Below are 24,820 nucleotides of genomic sequence, written 5' to 3' on the forward strand. Positions count from 1 at the left end.
TATGAAGGACCAGAGGCTGTCATCGCAACTCATCGTTAGGTAGTATATTTTGTTTGTTTGTTTTGAATTATGCACAAAACTACTCGAGGGCTATCTGTGCTAACCGTCCCTAATTTAGTAGTGTAAGACTAAAGGGAAGGCAGCTAGTCATCACCACCCACTGCCAACTCTTGGGTTACTCTTTTACCAACTCTTTGACCGTCACGTTATAACGCCCCTACGGCTGAAAGGGCGAGCATGTTTGGTGCGACAGGGATGCGAACCCGCGACCCTCAGATTACGAGTCGTACGCCTTAACACGCTTAGCCATGCCACGCCCAGGCATATTTATGATATTAATATTTATCATTGAGTGGGACCCTCATATCTTCCTTTTTTAAGTTTTAAAAATGTACTCAAAACATAATACTTTTTCTTTGTGGCGGCATTACTAGATTTAAATAAATATGCTTATGAAAATATTTATATTTATATAACGCATATTAAAAAATCTAAATGTGCAACAAAACTAATAGGAAATAAAATAATAATAAGTAGTAACACCAAAGGTGATTCACTGGGAAAGTACTGAATATGTTTCCACCCTATGTTTTTGTGAAATTAAGATAAGAATTTCCTTTACTATGCTGAATAACAGCATATTTGGCCTTGAGATTCCGCTTAATTTCTAAACAAAGCAACAGATGCCGCTTCAAGCGAAGACTGGCAAATCCAGTTGGTTAAGGTGAGAGAAAAGACATATTTTGATTCCGTGTATACGAAATAACCAATAGTGCTCAAATTGTTGTTGACGAATAAGAATGCGTCCGATTGAATTCAAGCACTATAAATATCTATATGAACTCAGTATAATGATATGTTTCTACAATATGTTTAAAGACATTTAACTGTGTTTATTAAAAAGTGTCATAGTCTGTGTCTGAATTTTTGGCCCAACGGAACCAATAGCTACAGTAAGTGTTTCTGTGTGACTTTTGTATGTAGAGTAACTTTTGTAAAGTAAGCTCGTGCTCAATACAGCTTTAGTATATTCCGTAAGTAAAGGTATTTATTCACCAATGTAATCTATCAGTAACGAACGTACGTACGTCTTCGAGTTGCTGTATTTGTCATTATTGCATCACACTCTGAAAATATGTGCGTATTTGTACCTCGTACAAAGCAACACAATAAGCTATCCGTGCTCTGTCCACCACGAGTATCGAAAGCTGGATTTTAACTTTGTAAATCCACATACATACCGCTGTGCCATTGGTGGCAATAATTACGAAACTAAGCTTATTTTATAACATAAAATGTTTAATCAGTATTTTATTATGTATGTTTTTATTCGTTGTATGCATAACACTATTAATAAAATTTCAATATATTATTCAGATTACAACGGGCTAATTATTTTAAAGTAATCAATGATTACTTCTATCACTATATAACTGAAAAATGCACTACTACACACAAACACGTTGTTGCCTAAAGGGAAATAATAAAAGTCACTGATTAGAGAATTCTATTAAATAAATGAATAAAATTATTAAAGTTTGTTTGTTTAGGAATTTCGTACAAATCTACGCTAGGGCTAACTGCGCTAGCCGTCCCTAATTTAGCAGTGTAAAACTAGAGGGAAGGCAGCTAGCCATCACTACCCACCGTCAGCTCTTGGGCTACTCTTTTACCAACGAATAGTGGGATTGACCGTAACATTATAACGGCCCCACGGCTGAAAGGACGAGCATGTTTGGTGCAATATGGATAAACTCACCGTATATAGTTATTTAAAGTCAGTTTTCTAACTCTTCTGTCTTTGATAACTTACCTGCCACCCATTTTTAAATTACAAAGTTTAATATATATTCATAATACTGTACTATGGATAGTCTCACAAGAAGCATAATTTTCCCAGGCTTGAATTTCTTTGTATTTGAACTATCAATCAGAAAGTGAGATGTGCATGTCACACACATTTCTAGCATACTCTGTTTCATAATTAGTCAGTCCATAACTTTGATGTTTTATCTTAATTAATTGATGTCCAATAGAAAGACAATGTTTTAATCTATGAGTTCAATGTATTCACGTTTGTTTTTCGTTATGACGTGAAAGACATAGTTGTTGAGATAGAGTATCTAATGTTATTTTTTAAAATACTTGTGCGATAATTGTAGGATATTGTTGGCCTGTTGCTTGTTATTGTTCTATTTTCATAGACTTACTTTTAAATAAATAAAAAATATTTAGTGTACTAGGAGAATGATTTTAAAAAATTAGAGCTTAAATATTGCCGAAAACTGACAATGAACGCATGCGAGTCCGCGAATTATGTAATGAAATACGTTGGGTTGGGCTAAAAACTCGCCGAATGTTTTATTTATATTCGGTTCAAAAGGGTTTGGTTTGATCGGAATATCACACAAAGCTACACGAGGGCTCTTTGATTTAGCTGTTCGTAATTTAGCCAAATTGTGGGCTAATCTTTTACCAAAATACGGTGGGATTGACGTTTCCACGGCTGAAAAAGCAAGCATGTTTAGTGAGATGTGTTTTCGAACCCACAAATCTCAGATTGCGAGTAAAGTTTCCTAAACACTGGACCAAGCTGGCCCTTTCAAAAGGACAATAGAACAATAAAATCAAGAAGAAAAAAATATATAAGATGTTATAAGTTCTAAACTCTTCAAAATAAATGCAGTTTTGCTCCACCCCCAGTGGCACAGCGGTTATATCAGAGGGCTCACACCGTTAGAAACCGGATTTCGATACCTGTGGAGGGCAGATCACATATAACCAATTGTGTAGCTATGTGCTTAATTCTCAACAAACAAAAACAAACAAAAAATGTAGTTTTGAGTTAGAATTTGCAGTCATTCTAGAAAGAAAAAAGGTAGTTTATTGTTATTTTGAACTTTTCATGATGGTTACAAGGTCGGTCAAATCTTAAAAGAACATTTTATGAGAAAGTCAAGTCACGTAAAACTCGAAAAAAAGTAATCCTATGCCTCTCTCACGACTTTTACAATGGCATAAATTGTAAGCTGGACAACTGTCACACTTATTTTGTAATATAATAATATATCATAATCTATTTCAATATAGATCAAAAGCAAGTTTGTATAGCTAGGAAAGTACGATGATGTGGGCTGAACTACTTTACTTGAAGCCGGAAAGGACAGAAGATATTGTGACCACCATATTAGAGGGTTATTCAAATATAAAACTAAACTAATCCTTTACTAGGTTACACAAAATAAATTATCGAAAGTGTAATAGAAAATCTCACAGTTTGGGGATACAATATCAAAATTCATCATGGTCAATTTTTGATAATTACACACGTAACTAATAAGTATTTCTTCGAGCTTGAGCGAGGTGGTATATTGGGTTAATTAAATGACATTAACTGGTTATAGTGTAGTGTGGTAGCCATTGTATTTTCTCATACCCTACACCTTTGTTTTTTGCTGATGCCGGTTATGATAGTGCATATTGTAACTGTCGGCAGCGAGTGATAATCTTTATATAATATATTTATTTATTACACATATTGTATCTGGTATTAATCAATTACTTTATTTTTATTTTTTCTTTTAAATTCCAAATATTCATACACATTCTCGGTGGGCCTGATTATTTGTCAGATTGAAGGGTGATATATTTGATCACCTTCTATAAGGTGGTCTTAGGAACAACAAAACTTCCTAGCGTAAGAACAAGTCTTACAATAATGTAGTTCATATACAGAGATTAACTTTTAATAACTTACTAAATCTATTCACAAGTAATATTTCTTTGACAATGTATCCAGACACATTATGGTTGCGAGACGAAACCTATTTTGTATTGTATTCTTTCAGCACCAGTACGACAAAACCATTTGATAACTGAATAAATTGTTTATAGCTTGTTACCATGGCTGATGAAGAATCATATTAGAATTCCTAAACAATCAGAAACAGCTTATGTGATTAGTTCTAGTTAGTTTAAATGCTCATGGAATAGGTTTAAGTATTAGTACGTTGTAAAAGCTATTCGGTTTATAAATTCTTATAACTCCTTATTGTGGCGGTTCGTGCTGACTTTCTTCCAACTGATGAATAGTTAAAAAATAAGGGAAAGCTGTACTCAAATCATAACGGTTATCTGACTTGGCTGTTTAGCCATACGCGCAATAGATGTTGTTCAGATTAAAATCCTAAATCAAAATCACGACAAGCCTAATGCCAGAAAATACATGTAGGACTGTTGGACGAATTAAATTTAAATCCATATAACCATGACGTAGGATCATCCTTTGTTGTGATTACTCACATCCTATTTTCCTCTATGTGAGTTCAAAAGAGAAAATGCTTTCGGTTTGTAATGATCACCAACGTACACAGGAAGCACAAAGTGAACACATGGCAAGATTTTCGAGGAACCTCAAACCGAAAATGGAGAAGGCGTTATCAGCACTAAAGATGTTTTTCACTACAATTTCTAAATACTTTGGTAAAGATTCTTTATACATTAACCATTTAGCTTATTTTGTTGTATTGCCTTCATATATACACCTGTTCATGAGTAGTGGGCTTGCTTCCATTTTTCTACAATAACCTTTTATTTATTTACTTATATTAAAAATTCCTTTCGGAACTGAAGATAGGCAGACTCATTGACCCATAAAGCAATGGAAATAATAGTCAAGATGATTTCCCGTTGTTTTCGTCAATGGATACATTTCGTTTTTCTAGACACCCAGCTTAACAAATAAAGCAATAGGACGTGTTCCACAATCCATTAGATTCACAGTTCAGTACGCTAAACAATAGACCACACACTATAATAATCCAGTATTTACTAACACATGTCAAACTAGGGAATATCTTCGTAAGACCCAATTTCATTTTTTAATTCGAGAGTGGCTATCTTGTTTAAATCTGTGACTCAGAGAATATCAAGTTTAGTTTTTTTTACTCCGGAAACACCAACCATTATATTTTTCACTTTTACAGCTTGCCCTTTGAGTACCAACTTCAATAGATCATTCTATATCTTTGAATACCAGCTTCAATAGATCATTCTATATCTTTGAATACCAGCTTCAATGGATCATTCTATATCTTTTTCTTCCATTCCACACATTACCTTTTCATGTCGTTTATATTTATATTTTTGAATAAGATATTTTATAAACTTTCTTCAGTTTAGTATAACTATAAGAACTATTAATTTGCTTCAGACCAATAAGACCAATAGAAAACGCCTAAACAGATATATTAATCCTTTTTAGACTAATAGTATTGATAACACTGGGGAACACTCATTTTGTTGCATTTAAAAAAAAGACCTTTCTATAGTCAATTTGAGTGTGTTGATTTCAAATCTGAAGTCGGTTTTTGTCTGCAAGCTACAGATTTTATGCAATTTGACATTTTTATTTGAAAGACCTAAATCCCGCACTAAATCATTCAGTTCAGCTTGGGGACGGGGAAAGGATCAGTGTCTGAAGAACAGTTCTCCGATTGTGTACACTTTTCTGACAATTCACTGTCACAATAGTCTTGTTCGCTTGTATCATGTCCAATGTCTTTATCGTCCAATGAAGGCAAGCCTTTGAAAACTGGAACAGGAACTTCTTCAGAGTGCGGAGCAGGCCGAATAGCTGAGGGAATGTTCGGATACGTAATCTTATGTCGGTTTTTCTTCCCAACACCCGTTGTGTTTACCATGCAGAAATAACAGTCAGTTACATGGTTGGTGGGTTCGCGCCAAATCATTGGAACACCAAAAGGCAGACCATTGCGTTTTCCTTTGGTCCAGTCTCGAAGCATTTCCTCACAATTGTGGCACACAACATGAGGAGCTCATTGCTTGTCTTGATCACCAAGAAGAACTTCAAAATATGCCTTGTAGGCACGCTTGACGAACGAGGATATGTTACGTCTCTGACGATTGAGTGTGTAGCATCCACATATGTAGCAGAAGGCATCAGGCTTGTTTCTGCAATGATATTTATTTTTGGAAGCCATGTTTGATCTGAAACAAAAGAAGAATGATCAAAATATTAGAAGCTATCTATATATATGGACGTGAAAATGCTTATACATGGTTTACGCAAGTTCACAGTTGTACAATTTCATTAACAACCTCAAATTGCATACAAACTAGAGCTTGTAGAGAAAAACTAATTTCAGATTTGAAATCAGCGCCTAAAACTCCTTCAGAATCAGTTAAAATATCCAATGCAACTCAAAGTTACTGAAAAAGTGTTCCCCAGTGTAATTGTAAGAATTACTCCTGACTAGTATGAATTACCCTGCATTCATTAGCTTCTGATGTATTCACATTTTGATTTTGGTATTGATTGTTTGTTTTGGTTTTTGAATTTCGCACAAAGCTACTCGAGGGCTATCTGTGCTAGCCGTCCCTAATTTAGCAGTGCAAGACTAGACTCACTAGAGGGAAGGCAGCTAGTCATCACCACCCACCGCCAACTCTTGGACTACTCTTTCACCAACGAATAGTGGAATTGACCGTCACATTATAACGCCTCCACGGCTGAAAGGGCGAGCATGTTTCGTGCGACCGGGATTCGAACCCGCAACCCTCAGATTACGAGTCAAACGTTTTAACCCACTTGGCCATGCCGGGCCGTATTTTGGTAATGATCAATAGTTGTAATTTAAGTAGTTTCAACCATTTAAATTTTGAAAAAGTGGGTGATTATACTGAAAACAAAATTGCTGATTTTGCTAGTTTGTCAACATGATATGGGAATGAACAACCCTGAGAAACAATACACACAAAAATTTACAGTAATTGTAAGGCATAAATTTTAATTTTATTTATTTGTTTTTTGTAAGGCTTGCTTGACTTACAGATGATGATCAAGTAACAAGAGTCATATTTGAGGTCTGAAAGATCATTTAAAGCTTTTCACTAGAAAATGAATTATTTCAAATAATTCACTATTTATTATATAGCTGAAATACCAATGTACATAGAAAAAGCATATTTTCTGTAATAAATATTCAATTTAATGAATGAATTTAATAATAATGTAAGAATCGCACCACAGAATGGTTCAGACAATAAGATAATCACAGAAAGCAACAATGTAGGAAATGGTGAAATTCTTCTTGTGAAATGTGGGACATTGTGACGTTGTTTATCGATTTTTTTTGTTCTTCATCTTGTGTTATGTAGTTTGCAAAGTCTATGATGAACTTCACCATTTTTTCAGAAAGATTATTTAATATTCTGGCACAGTGAACAAACCTGGCAACTTCATGAAAATCACCATCAGCGGCCCGCTGTGTTAATGCGAAATGTAACAAGTCAGTATCAATATCTAGAGAGTTTATTGGGAGCCACGACTTTCTGCTAATTAAAGACACCAATTTTGTTGATAAAGGTAACTGTGGAACAATTGGAACTCTTTTTCTTCCAGTGTATTTTTATCTTTCATTGTTAAGTTAACGAGTGATTTGCTTCTTCTCAGATTCGGAACACATTTGGAGAAGAGTGCAGTTTCTTTCATAAAGTACCATAGGTAGCTGTTGAGTGCAGTGACGGTTGTTTCTGCCTGTGAGTGGTTTGGCATGGCCACGCGGTGCGAGTGCTCGACTCGAAATATGAGGGTCGTGGATTCGAAACCATGCACACCAGAATGCTTGCTCTTTCAGCCGTAGAAGCGTTATAATGTTACAATCAATCCCACTATTCGTTGGCAAAAGAGTAGCCCAAGAGTTGGCGGTGGGTGGTGATGACTAGCTGCCTTCCCTCTAGTCTTACACTACTAAATTAGGGACGGCTAGCACAGATAGCCCTCGAGTAACTTTGTGCGAAATTCCAAAACAAACAAACAAAGCTAAATTAGGAACAGCTAGCGCATCTAGCCCTCTGTAACTTTGAGCGAAATTAAAAACAAACAAACAAACAAACAAATTCTGCTAGTGTTGGTCAGTTCTGCTGTATATATTCAGATCATTCCATAGCTGAAGATCACTGAAAGGTGCAGATGCAGCAAAAGCTGTGGATAACTAAGTTTTTATTTAGAAGGAAACATTAAACAAGCTGATTCAGTGTAACGTGTCCATTTTGACTGGTTATAACTCAGATGATCACGAAATGTATACATCTTAAAAATGTAATTCACAGTTGCAATCTAATGGTCATGGTAATATGCACCAGGCTGTAGCCAATGCAGTCCACAAGTTAGGGTTTCTCCTAAGAGAATAAATTCGGCACATTTTCGATAATCGTTGTCAGGCAGAAAGTCTTTTGAACCACCTTCAGATAAGATCAATCTTTCATGAAGAAAACTGGTAATCATTTCTCGCTTATCTGAGATATACAGCATTTTAAAAGTTGAACGTTTTTCAAGAGTTCCCCAGGAGTTTTCAAATTCTTTGACTTCATAATTGTCTGGACTGAATGTTGCACAAACCAACTCTTCTCAAACTGCACGCAGAATTCTTTCAAAGCAAAGTAATAAAAATGTAAACAAAAATGTTCTCTTTAATCAAAGCTTCTAATTACACACAAGCACCAATTTTGCTCCAAGAGTATGAAACGGTAGTATCGAACAGAAGAGTTTTCTACTTTGCACTGAAGTGCGAAAACACAACTTGCACTTGTCTGGATTGTAACAGTTTCATATAAAGTCATTGGAACAATAAGCAACTTTTCTTCTTTGTGGTCTGAAATTTCTGCTATGAGAACTTCTAGCTTTTCGTCATCGACTGGAACAATTTTTCTACCCCAGTGCAATGTTGCATACTTTGGTAGAATAAATGAGATTTTTCACAGTAATGGCATCCTTCATTAGATGTTTTGCTGCATACATTTTACTCGATTTAGAAAGAATCACAAAGGGAGCATGCCCTTGAGTATTTTTTTTTGTAATTGTTTTATGAACTCCCTCCTAGCTACATACGTCGTTTTATCAATGACCAAACTAACAACATCGGGTTATCTGGTGAAACGTCGTCCATACGTGGACACAAACGAACTGGGTATTGTATCCTTTTATTTTTCAAACATTAACAGTCAGACATACCAAGACAGGCTCGGCATGGCCAGGTGGTTAAGGCACTCGTCTCGTAATCCGAGGGTCGCGGGCTCGAATCCTCGTCACCCCACACATGCTCACCTTTTCAGTCGGAGGGGCGTTATAATGTGACCGTCAATCCCACTATTCGTTGGCAAAAAAGTAGCCCAAGAATTGGCGGTGGGTGGTGATGACTAGCTGCCTTCCATCTAGTCTTACACTGTTAAATTAGGGACGGCTAGCGCAGATAGCCTTTGTGTAGCTTTGCGCGAAATTCAAACACAAACTACACAAAAATTGACAGGTAATAAATAACTTCTATCTTGTTTCGCTGTTAGATAACTGAAATGCTTAGGTTCAATTAAGCATTGCTTTCCTGTATTCACCGGGTTACACAAACATGAGACTCAGTGTACGACCTTTTTTTCCCTCTTTAATAATTTTAGGCCCGGCATGGCCAAGCATGTTAAGGCGTGCGACTCGTAATCTGAGGGTCGCGGGTTCGAATCCCCGTTGCACCAAACATGCTCGCCCTTTTAGTCGTGGGGCGTTATAATGTTACGGTCAATCCCACTATTCGTTGGTAAATGAGTAGCCCAAGAGTTGGCGGTGGGTGGTGATAACTAGCTGCCTTCCCTCTAGTCTTACACTGCTAAATTAGGGATGGCTAGTGTAGATAACCCTAGTGTAACTTTGCGCGAAATTTAAAAACAAACAAAGAAACAAAACTTCTAATTCCAAACTTTTGGAAATTTTAAGCAATTCACTTTTCTTATAACTTTCGATTTGTTTAAGGAAGGGTGATTGAAGAAAATCTTTATAATCATACATTGATCAAATTTTGTTGGCACTGATAAATATAAATTGAATTTAGATTTGAATTTTAATTGAGAAAGAATTTTGTGTGTAATTCATATACCGGACAATTTATTATATTACACTTTATAATTTATCTCGGATGCGTCTCCAATTTATTATGTAATGTAATTCGGTATTACGATTTCAAATATACAGAAATTTTAATTTTAATTTAGAAGTTAGCTGAATGTCTATATGTATCAAATGTATGATATTTGCCAACAAGATTGATACACACAATTTTCTTTCTTAACGCAAATATATTTTAATATATCTACAAAAATATACGATTTATAACAACAGTTATTATAAATAATGGTTCATATACAAGAGTTTTACAAACTTAGGAACAACACTGAGCCTTCTATCTGGTGGGGAACTGAATCTTTTATTGACGGTTCACAGAAAGCGAATTAATTATATATTGATACAGAAGTACACTCGTCTTGACGGAAAAGCTAGCTAGCTCTATTCTTAGCTCGTTTCACACGGTTTACAAGCTCAATTTTAACCAAGGAAGATGTCTAACGTCCTCGCAAAAATACTTACGTCGAAGTTAATTCTCCGAAGCTGAATTGCAACTCAGAGAAAATCGCAATATTCAAATTAAATCACATCTGTGCCCTTGTATAAGTGGGGCTTAGTTTTCTACACAAATGAAATGAGGTATAAAAGAACTTTAATCCATGTAATTCTGACTGTATAGCACACTCTGGAACACCAAAAAGCATCAATGATTAGAAGCCATTTCTCTTCAATGAAGAAATGCAGATTCTATCTTGAGTATGCCGACAGGTGTACTATGGTCTGCAGGCAAGGTGGTAAATTCTTGCCACAGAATTTTGCGGAACGCAATACATATGGATCATATGTCATGGAGAACTCCACAAGACTAAATAACATCATATCAACAGATTATCGAAAACTAAATTCAATCTCAGTATTCGTAATAATGCTACGTATAACTACGACACAATTAGTTATGTTGGTGCTATCGAGTTAAAAGAAAAGATATATTACCTAACCTGTTGGATCGCATTGCTATTTTTTTAACACTCATAGTAACTGTAACTTCTGCAGTGAGGAGCTGTTCAAAGTTGATAAAAACATTTTCCCTCATCTGTGAATCAGGATAATTTGTATGGATTGACATACAGAAGTTTCAACCAAGAATTAGGCAGATAAGTGTCATACACTGACGAGATTGATAACTCCGTATCATAAAGTGTTGGAGACAATCTTTAAGTGTAAGTCTATGTCATTTATTATCATTTACTTCCTACATACTGATCTTATTTTACGATGATCCGTTTTAAAAAGCGAATTAGTATATGCTGTGTTGCTGTATTTTTGATTTTTCGAAAGAATGCAATTAGTATTTGTTTATAAAGGAAGAGGGCAACAGTACTTATGCTTAGGGTTCCCACTGAATTAGCATTACCATTCTTGAAGAACCAATGTTCAACACCTAGTATTACAGCACTTGAAGAACCAATGCTCAACACGTACTCTAAAAACCCTCGAAGAACCATTGTTCAACACATACTATTACAATACTTGAAGAAGCAATACTCAATACCTGCTATTATAATTCTTGAAGAACCAATTCAACACCTAGTATTACAACTCTTGAAGAACCATTACTCAACACCTACTGTTACAACTCTGGAAGAACAATGTTTAGCATATACTATTACAATCCTTAAAGTACTTCAAGACATAGTATTAAAAACCTTAACAAATCAGTCCAGTGATAGATAGTAATTAAAACCGCAAAGAATCAGCGTAGTAAGTCTAGTATTACAAATATCGGAAAAAATCTGATTAACACCTAGTACCACAAACCTTGGAAAATCAATGTAGTAACATCTAGAAATACGAATCTCGAAGAACATTGAACTGTTTGCTAAGTAACACCTAGCTGTTACAAACCATGAACAACTTTGTAAAGTGAGTTAATAACATAGAAGTACTACAAGTCTCTAAAAGTCAATTTAGTAACACCTAGTGTTATAAACCTAGAAGAACCTTGTAAAGCTAACTTAGTAACAAATAATACTGACGTCTAAAAGAAGCAGCTTGTCTAGTATTACTAAAAGAAGCAGCTTGTCTAGTATTACTAAAAGAAGCAGCTATTCTAGTATTACTAAAAGAAGCAGCTTCTCTAGTATTACTAAAAGAAGCAGCTTGTCTAGTATTACTAAAAAAGAAGCAGCTTGTCTAGTATTACTAAAAGAAGCAGCTTCTCTAGTATTACTAAAAGAAGCAGCTTGTCTAGTATTACTAAAAAAGCAGCTTGTCTAGTATTACGAAAACAAGCAGCTTGTCTAGTATTACTAAAAGTATTACTAAAAGAAGCTTGTCTAGTATTACTAAAAGAAGCAGCTTCTCTAGTATTACTAAAAGAAGCAGCTTGTCTAGTATTACTAAAGAAGCAGCTTGTCTGGTATTACTAAAGAAGCAGCTTTCTAGTATTACTAAAGAAGCAGCTTCTCTAGTATTACTAAAAAAGAAGCAGCTTGTCTAGTATTACTAAAAGAAGCAGCTTGTCTAGTATTACTAAAAGAAGCAGCTTGTCTAGTATTACTAAAAGAAGCAGCTTCTCTAGTATTACTAAAAGAAGCAACTATTCTAGTATTACTAAAAGAAGCAGCTTGTCTAGTATTACTAAAGAAGCAGCTTGTCTAGTATTACTAAAAGAAGCAGCTTGTCTAGTATTACTAAAAAAGAAGCAGCTTGTCTAGGTGTTACTAAAAGAAGCAGCTTGTCTAGTATTACTAAAAGAAGAAGCAGCTTGTCTGGTATTTAGTATTACTAAAAGAAGCAACTTGTCTGGTAGTATTACTAAAAAAAGCAACTTGTCTGGTATTACTATTAAAAGAAGCAACTTGTCTAGTATTACTAAAAGAAGCAGCTTCTCTAGTATTACTAAAAAAGCAAAGAAGCAGCTCTAGTATTACTAAAAGAAGCAACTATTCTGGTATTACTAAAAAGAAGCATTCTAGTATTCTAGTCTGGTATTACTAAAAGAAGCAGCTTGTCTAGTATTACTAAAAGAAGCAGCTTGTCTAGTATTACTAAAAGAAGCAGCTTGTCTAGTATTACTAAAAGAAGCAGCTTGTCTAGTATTACTAAAAGAAGCAGCTTGTCTAGTATTACTAAAAGAAGCAGCTTGTCTAGTATTACTAAAAGAAGCAACTATTCTAGTATTACTAAAAGAAGCAACTATTCTAGTATTACTAAAAGAAGCAGCTTGTCTAGTATTACTAAAAGAAGCAGCTTCTCTAGTATTACTAAAAGAAGCAGCTTGTCTAGTATTACTAAAAGAAGCAGCTTCTCTAGTATTACTAAAGAAGCAGCTTGTCTAGTATTACTAAAAAAAGCAGCTTCTCTAGTATTACTAAAAGAAGCAACTTGTCTAGTATTACTAAAAAAAAGAAGCAAGCTTGTCTAGTATTACTAAAGAAGAAGCTTGTCTAGTATTACTAAAAGAAAAAGAAGCAGCTTGTCTAGTATTACTAAAAGAAGCAGCTTCTCTAGTATTACTAAAAGAAGCAGCTTGTCTAGTATTACTAAAAGAAGCAGCTTCTCTAGTATTACTAAAAGAAGCAGCTTGTCTAGTATTACTAAAAGAAGCAGCTTGTCTAGTATTACTAAAAGAAGCAGCCTTTCTCTAGCAGCTGTCTAGTATTACTAAAAGAAAAGAAGCAGCTTGTCTAGTATTACTAAAAGAAGCAACTTGTCTAGTATTACTAAAAGAAGCAGCTTGTCTAGTATTACTAAAAGAAGCAGCTTCTCTAGTATTACTAAAAGAAGCAACTTGTCTAGTATTACTAAAAGAAGCAGCTTGTCTAGTATTACTAAAAGAAGCAGCTTGTCTAGTATTACTAAAAGAAGCAACTTGTCTAGTATTACTAAAAGAAGCAGCTTGTCTAGTATTACTAAAAGAAGCAGCTTGTCTGGTATTACTAAAAAAGAAGCAGCTTGTCTAGTATTACTAAAAGAAGCAGCTTGTCTAGTATTACTAAAAGAAGCAGCTTGTCTAGTATTACTAAAAGAAGCAGCTTGTCTAGTATTACTACAGAAACAATTTCGTTTCTTCCAAAATTTACTCCACACCAGTTAATTAATTTTGTTTCCTTGTAATCATATTTAATTAATTTTGTTTCCTTGTAATCGTATTTAATTAATTTTGTTTCCTTGTAATCGTATTTTGTGGTTAATTAATTTGATAAAAATGACTATATACAATGAAATGAATGATCATTGTAAGATTTGATAAAAATGGTGTAAACCAACGTCACACCAGATAAGCAAGTAATTTTTATTCATGAAACAATGTTGTTAAAGTTGTATAGCTATTGAATATTCGTTTCTCAAGTATAAGTATTAGAGTATTTGATTATATTTATAATTATCAGACTCATAAACATTTTATATTCTTTATCTGAATACCAACATGATTTGACGCATGGAATTCTGTTCCCTTTCTGTAGTGCACACGACAAGAAAGTTTGTTATCTGGTAATCACCAATTATTTTTATTTATTTTTAGAGAAAAGATAACTCGATAGGTTGTGAATTAAGTTTTTGTTTTCTTGTCCGCGAACCAAGATAATATGGTAGCGTGTAGTGCAGCTAAAACAACCTACAGGACACGCTGTGTGTAAGTAACAGCAGTGACAGTTTAGCAATACTCCATTTTCTCTACCTCGGACTGTGTTAATCCAGATTAACATATATTTTTCAGTCTTATAATGGACTTTTACTTTAGATACCAAAATTCAACGATATCCTTTACGAAATACACGAGATATAAAATTTCCAGTTTTGATTCAAATTTTTCTTATTTTCTTTTTCTTGTCAAAAGTTTTTTTTTTTTTTGAATTTCGCACAAAGCTACTCGAGGACTAGCCGTCCCTAATTTAGCAGTGTAAGACTAGAGGGAAGGCAACTAGTCATGACCACCCACCGCCAACTTTTGGACTACTCTTTTACCAACGAATAGTGGGATTGACCGTCACATTATAACGCCTCCACGGCTGAAAGGGCGAGCATGTGTTGTGCGATGGCGATTCAAACCCGCGATCCTCAGATTACGAGACGCACGCCTTAACCCACCTGGCCATGCCCGGTTTTGAATGTGAAACATGCCTCCTGTAGGAGTATTGTAGCTTTGGGCAGTAAGTAATGCCCCCTTTTGGGATTTTGCCTATTATCGTGTTCAAGTATGTCTTCTGCTGGACTTTGCCCTGGAGTGGAGCAGCGGTATTTATTCTTACTTACAACGCTAGAAACCGGATCTTGATTCCCATGATGGGCAGAGCACAGAAAGTCCATTGTGTAGCTTTTTGCTTAATTGCAAACAAACAAACTGCCGAACTTCACGTGATTTAGTATAACGGATCCTCCTGATGTGATTGCAAATGTTTTAACGTTTTGTGAGAAAGTTCAGCAAGGTTTTATATAGTTAAATGGTATAAAGACACGTTATAGATACAGCTGGCATGGGTAGTGTAAAAAATATTACATTTTGATCTGTTTAGGTCATCATTAGGTTAGGAAGGATATTTGAAAAACTGAATACTAAATCAATTACAAACTGGTAATAAGATTATACCAGTGAAATATTGTGTAATTTGGTAGTAAGTGTTTTTCTTAATGAAAGGTTAGACTATTTGTGAGTAAATTGCATTTCTCGATGGCGCTTTAAGAATTTTGAAAGAATGGGCTGACTCTTAGTACGGCATTTTATACTTTGACAGTGAAAGTTCAAATGCTTTGATTGTCAGGGTGTTTCCTAGTTGAACTTCATAAACTTTAATAATAAGGCAAACTTACTATTACTTGTTATTAATGCTTAAAGCCTCAAAGTTAATATGTCTTTTTGGTTTCTAAGTAAAAATGTGCACGCTTTTTACATAAAGGGTAATATTAGATGTGCTTTTCATGACAAATAAGCTTGTATGAGTTATTGGTTGTACATATTGATGGTAGGGAATATTTCCTATTCTGAACATGCTGTGATTTGGTGGTAATGTATGTATGTTATATATATATTACGAACTTCAAAATAAGTGTTATCTCGCAATGAAACTTTCAATACATTGTCAGTAAAGAGGAAATAGAAACTTTATAATCTTTACGCTTGCGAAAGGTGGACATTTTTTCTTCAGAGGCAAACTGGGCGTCAGTAAAGAGAAACTCTTGCTTCTTGGAGAAACTACCTACTAAATAAAGTAGAAACATTCTGTTGATCAAAAGTGTCTCCCAGTTGAATAGTCTGGAAAGGTCGCCTGGAATGGTCATCTGCTTTAACCGCTTGCACCATATACGGTAGTGTATTATCTGTCAATCAGCCAGTAGACACTAAAATGACGTCACATAAGGACGTCTAACGTTGCAGTTTGTGCTTTCATGATGTCAGTAAAACGAGCACATTCTGTGTCACAAGAAAAATTACGAACTCTGCACGCTATAACACAGCATGATATATCAATTTGAAAATAAAAATATATGTTACTATTAATTTTGGTTTTACTTACTTTTGAAACCAAACTCTGGGTACTTCGGATACTCTGAGCAAGTGCATCTAGTACATTTTTTACAGTAAACGGTGGACTCTTAATGGAATTTTAGACACTTTGACGGAAAATTGTGTTTCTAACTTAAACTTTGTAAACTTCGATGAGAAGTTGTTCTTTCAAAGGTATATGTGTAAATATAGATAATAAGAGACATCTTTTAGTAGAACGTTATAAATTGAAGGTAAGAGCAGAAACGAAGTGAAACATTTGTAAAAAACTGAAGGTAAGGATGATAAGACGTCAAAATATGTAGAGTGTATGAGACTATACCTTCCCAGTCTAGCAGTATTTTATTTTATCTTCATATAGTAAAACTATTAATTAAAATAATTTTATTGTAATTTGAACTGTGGACAGACAGTCTTATTATATTGTACTTTGAACTGGAGATATTGTTATTTTATTGTACTTTTAACTGGGAACAGTCTTATTTTTTGTCGTTGGTTGTGGGCTCTTAAACGTTGACTGCGTAATGTAAAATGCGTTTGAATTATTAAGCGTTAAAGTTGACGAAGCGTGAACCATTAGCTTGTACTAGAAGTGGATATGGTAGTACAGTAGGGTTAATAAAAAAATTAAACATTTCTTTTTATCTATCAGTATCTTCCTACAAAAGTATACGTTGTTCATCATGCGTTTATAGTGTTCACCATTAAAATGGACAATGTCCGTTTGATGCCTTCGTTGTCTACCTACAGCAACCTAATATGTTTCTTAATATCGTTATCAATTAAAATCAACGATGTCATTTGGAATGCATGTCTTTTTACAACATCCTATGACGTCTGTCACGAAAACATAATATGGTCATAATTAAAATGGACAATGTCCATTGAAGCCTTCTATGTACCAAAGTCTGCTACGAAAAGTTATTCACTATTAGAAGTCGATAATGTGTTTTGATGTATACGCTTTGACCCACAGCAGTCTAAATCGTTCACCTGGAAATGTTGACACACTTTGTCTGTAAATATGATTCACACATTCATTGTTTTGTGTCTTTGACAAATAAAATTGCTCCAGGAAACTATCTTCTTAAAGTATAGATTGAGTAAATGAAAGTTTATATTAACTTTAGTCAAACTGAGTCAATATATCATACTTCTTCACTATTTTATTTTGTATAGTATACCTGGCAATGCTCCATTTAAAAGGTAGTGTTTTAAAAGAGGGCGTTGGCTGCTCTCTTCTACTATTTCTAGTCTTAACACACAAGGCCCGGCATGGCCTAGCGCGTAAGGCGTGCGACTCGTAATTCGAGGGTCGCGGGTTCGTGCCCGCGTCGCGCTAAACATGCTCGCCCTCCCAGCCGTGGGGGTGTATAATGTGACAGTCAATCCCACTATTCGTTGGTAAAATAGTAGCCCAAGAGTTGGCGGTGGGTGGTGATGACTAGCTGCCTTCCCTCTAGTCTTACACTGCTAAATTAGGGACGGCTAGCACAGATAGCCCTGGAGTAGCTTTGTGAGAAATTCCCAAACAAACAAAACAAAAAACTTAACACACAAAACGTTCGTCTATTGAAATGTTATCTGTGCTATACAAGTTATTAAAAGTGACTTTTTTTTGGCTTCATGTATTTTGCTACCGATATTTTCGCTTATTTGAGCCTTTACTCAAAGCATTTAGGCGGTACTATCGAAATGCAAGTCAAAGTAGAACTAAGTCCGATTATCCATCCATTAAAACTCAATCCTTGGCAGATAATTTTGAGGTTTCTATTAAATTTTACGAAATTTGGTTTAGCCAGTTACTGATAACAACTTGTGACACACAGAAGGAAAATTCTGCTTCATATATGAATAGGTTACCCTAGTCTGCATCTGGAAACGTTTTTCCTGCTGATTTAGTTTTAGGACCTGATTATAGTTAATTCGATGGCCCTGAATTCGAAAATGGCCTCCTTTTTTTCTCTATCAGTTCTGAGTATTTCACAAATTACATTTAAAAAATTCACCAATATGGTAAATTTCCATCATACCAAAATGCATGATGACTGATTACCAGTTAGAATATATGATTAAAAGATGAAGAAATAAAGGTACATATTTGTAAATGAAACAATGTACAAAGAAAGATATCGACAGTATATACTATACTATATGACTATACCTGCACTTTCTACGATCCATTACATCCCTATACTTATTGTAGTTAACTTTCAAAATTCAATCTGAAAACAAACTAAAACAAACTAGTTATTACTAAAAGAATAATTAATATTAAAAATATAATTAATATATTGAAAGTATGAATATAGTATACGTAATTATAAAAAAGTAAATGAAATTTTTAATTTCGTTTTCCGGCTTTTGTGGGAAAACCTGACTTGACACTAGAAAACTAGAGTCATTTTCGGATTCAACGTACTTCTTTCCTATATAGACAACTGTTACTTTCAAGTTGGCAAAAACTATGCAGGGCAACGTTTATATTTGTAGAGTAAACAGTAAGTAGCAACAAACTCTACTATTGCATTGTTTTATTTTCGTGCATTTACATTAATTTGAAAATGATAAATCACCAGGAAAACTTAGAAACAAAATTATGAGGTATAGTTTTGTTACTTAAATTATAATGCATTATATACTTTAAGAAAGAGCTTCAGTCGGTTGGTTGTTGTTTGTCTGTTTAATTTCGAGGACTATCTGTACTATTCTTCCCTAATTTAGCAGTGTAAGACTAGAGGAAAGACAGCTAGTTATCATCATCAACCGCCAATTCTTGCTACTCTTTTATCAACGAATAGTGTGATTGACGTTAACTTTATAACGCCCTCGCAGCTGATAAGGCGAGCATGTCTATTGTTAGGGGGAATTCGATTCCGTGATCCTTAGGCTGTGAGTCGAGCCACCTAACCACCAATTTCATGAGGACAATAATGGTTGTACATTTAGTTTAAAGATCTCGTTATACTATACATGTTTTACTCCATTGTTTTAACAGGTTTGGTCGTAATGTTGGAAACTCAATAAACTTCAGCTCTTAAGTTAAAGTATTTTTTCATAAAAACTTCAACTCCCTTTTTATGTTATTTCCAAATTTATTTATTCATATGGTCCCAAAAATGTTATATGTTTCTGCTCGAATTAGAAAAAAAAATGTTTGAAATAAATTGCATTTTTGAACAAAATATTACTCTTTGTAGAAATGAGTAAATGTTTGTACATTTAGGTTACAACCTATACTGATGGATGACCATCTGATAAGTAATACAGAGCAACTATGCTTAGTCGATGAACCATGATTAGTTTCCGGATGACTGTAGTTCATACACAGATTTTCCCTCCCAAATGACTGACATTTTGTTACTTCTTATCATTTACTATTTTTATTCTTTCAATTTTTAGTTTTCTATGAAAGTAAGTTCATTTGTAACGGTTCATTGGGTGGGGTCCTCAGTCAGTGTTCCTAAAGCCAGGTAGGTCTTTGAGTAAAGAAAGTTTTAGAATTTCTGCCCAGGTAAAATACATAAATAATAACAATACTACTAGTAATTGTATCGATATTGTAAATTAACTATTAATAATTGTTTAAACTACAACAACTAAAGTTAAAGATGGAAGTTTAAAAGTAAAATGATGTTTTGTAAAAAACAAAAAAATGTATTCACGTAACTTGAAGATTAGTTCATATATGCAAAACGGGTGAAGGATTTTGTTTTTATATAACACAAATATAAAATCAACAAACTAAATTGGTTGTTGAATGTAAAGAGAACATAACTTTAAAAATATATTTGAGGAAAATGTGGAAAAAATTATAGGAAAACATTCATATCTCAACGTTTTGAATCATTTGTTGTTCCACTTATATCCTTGGCGTTGTTGACAAATGATGGCAACTTCCTGTAATGGAAATAAGTTGTACACATTGTTAATTTCAATCTAATATCAAATCAAAATAAAAACGCCTAAACTTTTTTTTTTCTATATAAAAGCAGCTGTATAAAACGTACAGATTGTATTATTACGTTAACATCTAATCTAACAATGCTGTAAACAGTAATCCATATACAAATATCATTTTTTATTTTAAAATCTATACGTTTTCTGCTCGGTCGGTGGTAAGTTTACGGACTTAAAAAGCTAAAATATGGGTTTGATCCTTTGCGGTAGACTGAACATAAATAGTTCACTTTTTAGCTTTGCGCTAAACAACTGCGAACACTCTTCTTCTGTTTACGACATTAATCCCATTCTAGTGTGAACTTGGCTGCTCGGGTCTTCCCTCACCATAGATTACTGTCCTTTGCACCACTTATACGGTGTTTGGGTTTCCATTTTCCATAAATTACTCCCATATGTATCACGTATATAGCTCTCGAGTTTATTTAGTGTTAACTTATAATGAATACTTGAAGAACCAATAATTACACTATGTAACACAAATTTTGTTCCTGGATAGTATTGTGTTATTTCTTAATTGCTGATGTTGTAAAAGTAGAGAAAATGACCATTATTCCCTTCAAACTTTGCTTCTGTGACCTGGATAACGAAATTTAGAAACTAACCTATTTTTTATGAAAAAGCGGGCAAATTTGCACATGTTCATTTACATAAGGTCTGAACAAAACAACATATGAATCAAGATTTACAAGTATTTATACTAAAGTTATACAAAAATGAACAAAATTGTTTAGAAATGAGTTTGTCGAGATTTGCGATTGTAATGTAAATCACTTTCCCGTATCAGCCCTGAAATATAGGCTCTCATCATTTGTTCGTTATACGCTCCTTGGTAGCGGCGTTCAAAGTCCAATATATTTTGGTAGAAGCACTCGTCTTGCTCCTCTGAGTATGCTCTCATGTTCTCCTTGAATTTATCAAGATGAGCGTCAAGGATATGGACTTTCAGGGGCGTCCTACAGCCCATTTTTTCGTAGTTCTTCATCAAAGCCTCAACCAGTTCCACGTAATGTTCGGCCTTGTGATTGCCCAAGAAGCCCCGAACCACTGTGGTAAGCTTTTTTCCCCTTTCTACTGAGCTTCTTGGGGAATTCTGTGCACTCCAGAATCTTCTTTATTTGTGATCCAACGAAGACACTAGCTTTGACCTTTGCCTGAGACAGCTTAGGGAAGAAATCTCGAAGATACTTGAAGGCTGCAGACTCCTTATTAAGAGCTGTGACAAATTGTTTCATAAAACCCAATTTTATGTGCAATGGTAGGAACAATACTTTCTGGAGGGCCACTAGTGATTCACTTTTGACATTATGCCTACCTACAGAGAACTCAATCCGCCGTGGCCAGTGCTTCCTGTTGTAATGCGCTGCAGTGTCCCTGTTTTCCCAAAGGCAAAGATGACAGGGAAACTTGGTAAAGCTCCCTTGGAGACCCAAATGCCACCATTTTTAAGTCTCCAATAACCTAGAGGCCATACTCATCATACTTCAAGGCTTCTAGCAAGGTCTTAATGATGTTGTATTCCTCGTTGAGGTGCACCGTAAGATATTTAAATTTTAAAAGGTCTAAAATTTGTATAGTATAAAATCTTACTATTCAAGCAAGCAAGCAAAGATTGTCCATCTTACCTTCCAGAGGTTTTTTGCGATGCTCGCAGGTGAAATGCCGAAATATGCCTTATAGACTTCACACATTTAAGCAGATGCCATCACAGAGTACTTTTAATTTATTGTCTTAATAAATTCGCCACATACATAGCAGAATGCGTCTGGAGAATGCTTGCAGCTTCTTGATGTCATCTCTGATAAAATGAGATAGGTCTATGTGTTCACTTAGGAGTTAGAATTAAACTCAAGTGGTGAGCCCCTTTATATATATTACTATGGAAAGTTCTAGAAAATTCTAAAAGATTTTTGAAAATTCTCGTAAGTTTTACAACATTCTATAAAGTTCCTGAAAATTCTTATCAGTTCAAGAGAATACTCTATCAGCTACTCAGCTGAATCTACCTGGAATGTTCCTTCATTATTAAGAAAAACAGTGCATAAAAGATTGCTCTTTAAATTCCAATCCTGTTTTTTTGCAAAACGTATGTTGTTGACACGTCTGTCATCTTGAACGAACGAATTTTATTAATGAACTTTAATAACAAGTGTACCAGATTTACTGGCTTCTATTTCCGATCTGATACTTTCAATCTACATTTGCTTAAAGTACATTTAATTAAGATATTATCTCATAGTAAGTATGCAGTTACTAACATGAATGAAGATTTTCATAGAGTTTGAATACATTACTAGAAGAGGCCCGGCATGGTAAGGTGGGTTAAAGCGTTCGATTCTCAACCTAAGGGGCGGGGGTTCGAATCCCCATCGCGCCAAACATGCTCGCCCTTTCAGGCGTAGGGATGTTATAATGTGACGGTTAATCCAACTATTTCTTGGTAAAAGCGTAGCCCAAGAGGTGGTGATATTTGTTTATTTTTTGAATTTCGCGCAAAGCTATTCGAGCGCTATCTGTGCTAGCCGTCCTTAATTTAGCAGTGTAAGACTAGAGGGAAGACAGCAAGTAATCACCCCCCACCCACACTCTTAGTTAATCCATATTGGTCATTTTTAAAATTTCTTAACAAGCTATTATGGCAAGATTTTAACTTAGTTAATCCACATTGTCCATTTTTATGATAGCATATTCCAGTGACTTGCTTTATAAACTTTCTTTCATCAGACTTTCTAGAATTTTTCACAGTGCGAAAACGAAATTAATTCGCTTTTAATTTTTAGGACAACTCTTATTATTCCCACTCAAAACAGCACTATTATTAGCAGCATTTTTTTCATTGTCTACTCACCTATGAAAAATCTAATAGAGAAGTTCGCATACATATAATATTTGCCCTCCTCTACAACTCGCCCTCTAGTGGCACAACGCTAGAAACCGGGTTTCGATACTCATGGTGAACAAAGCACAGATAGCCAATTATGTAGCTATTTGTACTTAATTAAAAAGACACCTTTACAAAATTTGGTTTGTCGAGTCTTGAGATTTTATCTAATTTTATTCTTTCATTATTTTGTTTACCACTAAGTGATTAATGGAAAACAGTCACAATAATCATTATAGAATGTTTAATAATAAAATCCAAAATAAATATTTAACAACTCAATTATCTCACAGCCTACAACAGAATATTACCTTCAGCATTTGTAAGTGTCCATTCCTCGATTTAACATTTTTGCTTTACTTTAATGTCAGTAAAGCAGTCTTGTGTCATTTTTACCGTTATTAACTCGCTGAATTCTTGTGTTATTTTTATCATTTATTAGTCAGCTTCATTATTGTGTCATTTTTACCAGTACTAGCCAGCCAGCTGTTTCTCATAGGCCCTTTTAGATTTCCTAATTTCTTTCCCAACGAGATACCCAGCTTTCTCGTTATTCTGCAGACTTCCCATTTCACTGTTAATTTATCTGATTAAACCTATAAGCTAATTAGGCCTTTTATCCTCTATTATCCTTTTTCTCTTTATGAGAACATGCCTATCTTGAAATAATAGTACCCATTTTAATTTATTATCTCAATTGAATAATAAAACATCTTGTCTCTTGTTTTCCAAATTGGTTTTTAATAAATGTAATCTGTTTTTTATTTATTTCAATACGCATAAAAACATCAAACCCAGCTATGCAACGATCATACTCGTTTGAAATGAAACAAAGACCAGTAATACTTAATATGGTAGAGAGAGATGTAGCAATGCTTACCTTAGTGTAGTATGGGATTACCATGGTCGTGGTATTCTTCACTGTGGTAAATTGTGGAAGGAAAGCATGATACATTTTGCTAGATATTTTATTGTCGCCCCTAATTTTAAATTGTTAGCCAGAAAAAAAGTACTACTCATCAGCACCCTAAAATCCACAATTCACGATAATGGGGCTTAAAGTGCAGAGAATATACTTTGGTAATGTGTAGATTCGAACTCGACTCGCTAGTTGTGAAATCAAGAAATATACCACAAGACCACTCCACGCTTTTACATTTCGCAGAAAGAGTGTGTGTGTGTGTGTGTTTTTTTTTTTTATAGTAGAACCACATTGGCTATTGAACCCTTGATTTTAATGTTGTAAATCCGAAGAAGAAAGATAACTGAAAATGAATTTCGTTTGTTTGCCCTGAAATATTTATTTTTTAATGGAAAATTACTTCTATGTTAGGTCTTTAAAACTAGTAGAACCTTTTCTGCTGGCATAAATTCCATGATTTACAACTTAAAACTTTATGTTACGTATTTGTACAACCTAGAGCAACGTTTCTACCGCCATCACTTCGATGATTTACGATTTAGGTTATTTAAGTCATAATAGGTATCAGAGATTAAGAATATGGCTTTTACTGACACAGTTTCTGTCATTTATTGTTTGACATGGCAAGGCTTGCTGCGT

The 24,820-nt window shown here is 34.5% G+C and overlaps 1 protein-coding gene and 1 long non-coding RNA gene across 6 annotated transcripts in view; one reads left to right on the forward strand and one right to left on the reverse strand.

The window, feature by feature from the left end:
- Positions 1–219: 219 nt before the first annotated feature.
- Positions 220–24,820, forward strand: part of LOC143239255 (uncharacterized) — a 47,388-nt gene continuing 22,787 nt past the window's right edge. For both annotated transcript variants that reach the window (XR_013021082.1, XR_013021081.1), the window contains exon 1: positions 220–953. This is a non-coding gene — a long non-coding RNA (uncharacterized LOC143239255). The remainder of the gene's footprint in view (positions 954–24,820) is intronic.
- LOC143239253 (organic cation transporter protein-like) overlaps positions 20,119–24,820 on the reverse strand; it is a 45,789-nt gene continuing 41,087 nt past the window's right edge. For all 4 annotated transcript variants that reach the window (XM_076480165.1, XM_076480161.1, XM_076480162.1 and 1 more), the window contains exon 11: positions 20,119–20,318. In XM_076480165.1, the coding sequence (XP_076336280.1) occupies positions 20,252–20,318 (67 nt within the window). In that variant the 3' untranslated portion in view covers positions 20,119–20,251. The remainder of the gene's footprint in view (positions 20,319–24,820) is intronic.

Source organism: Tachypleus tridentatus, chromosome 13, assembly GCF_004210375.1.
Source record: "Tachypleus tridentatus isolate NWPU-2018 chromosome 13, ASM421037v1, whole genome shotgun sequence".
Classification (NCBI taxonomy): Eukaryota; Metazoa; Arthropoda; class Merostomata; order Xiphosura; family Limulidae; genus Tachypleus; species Tachypleus tridentatus.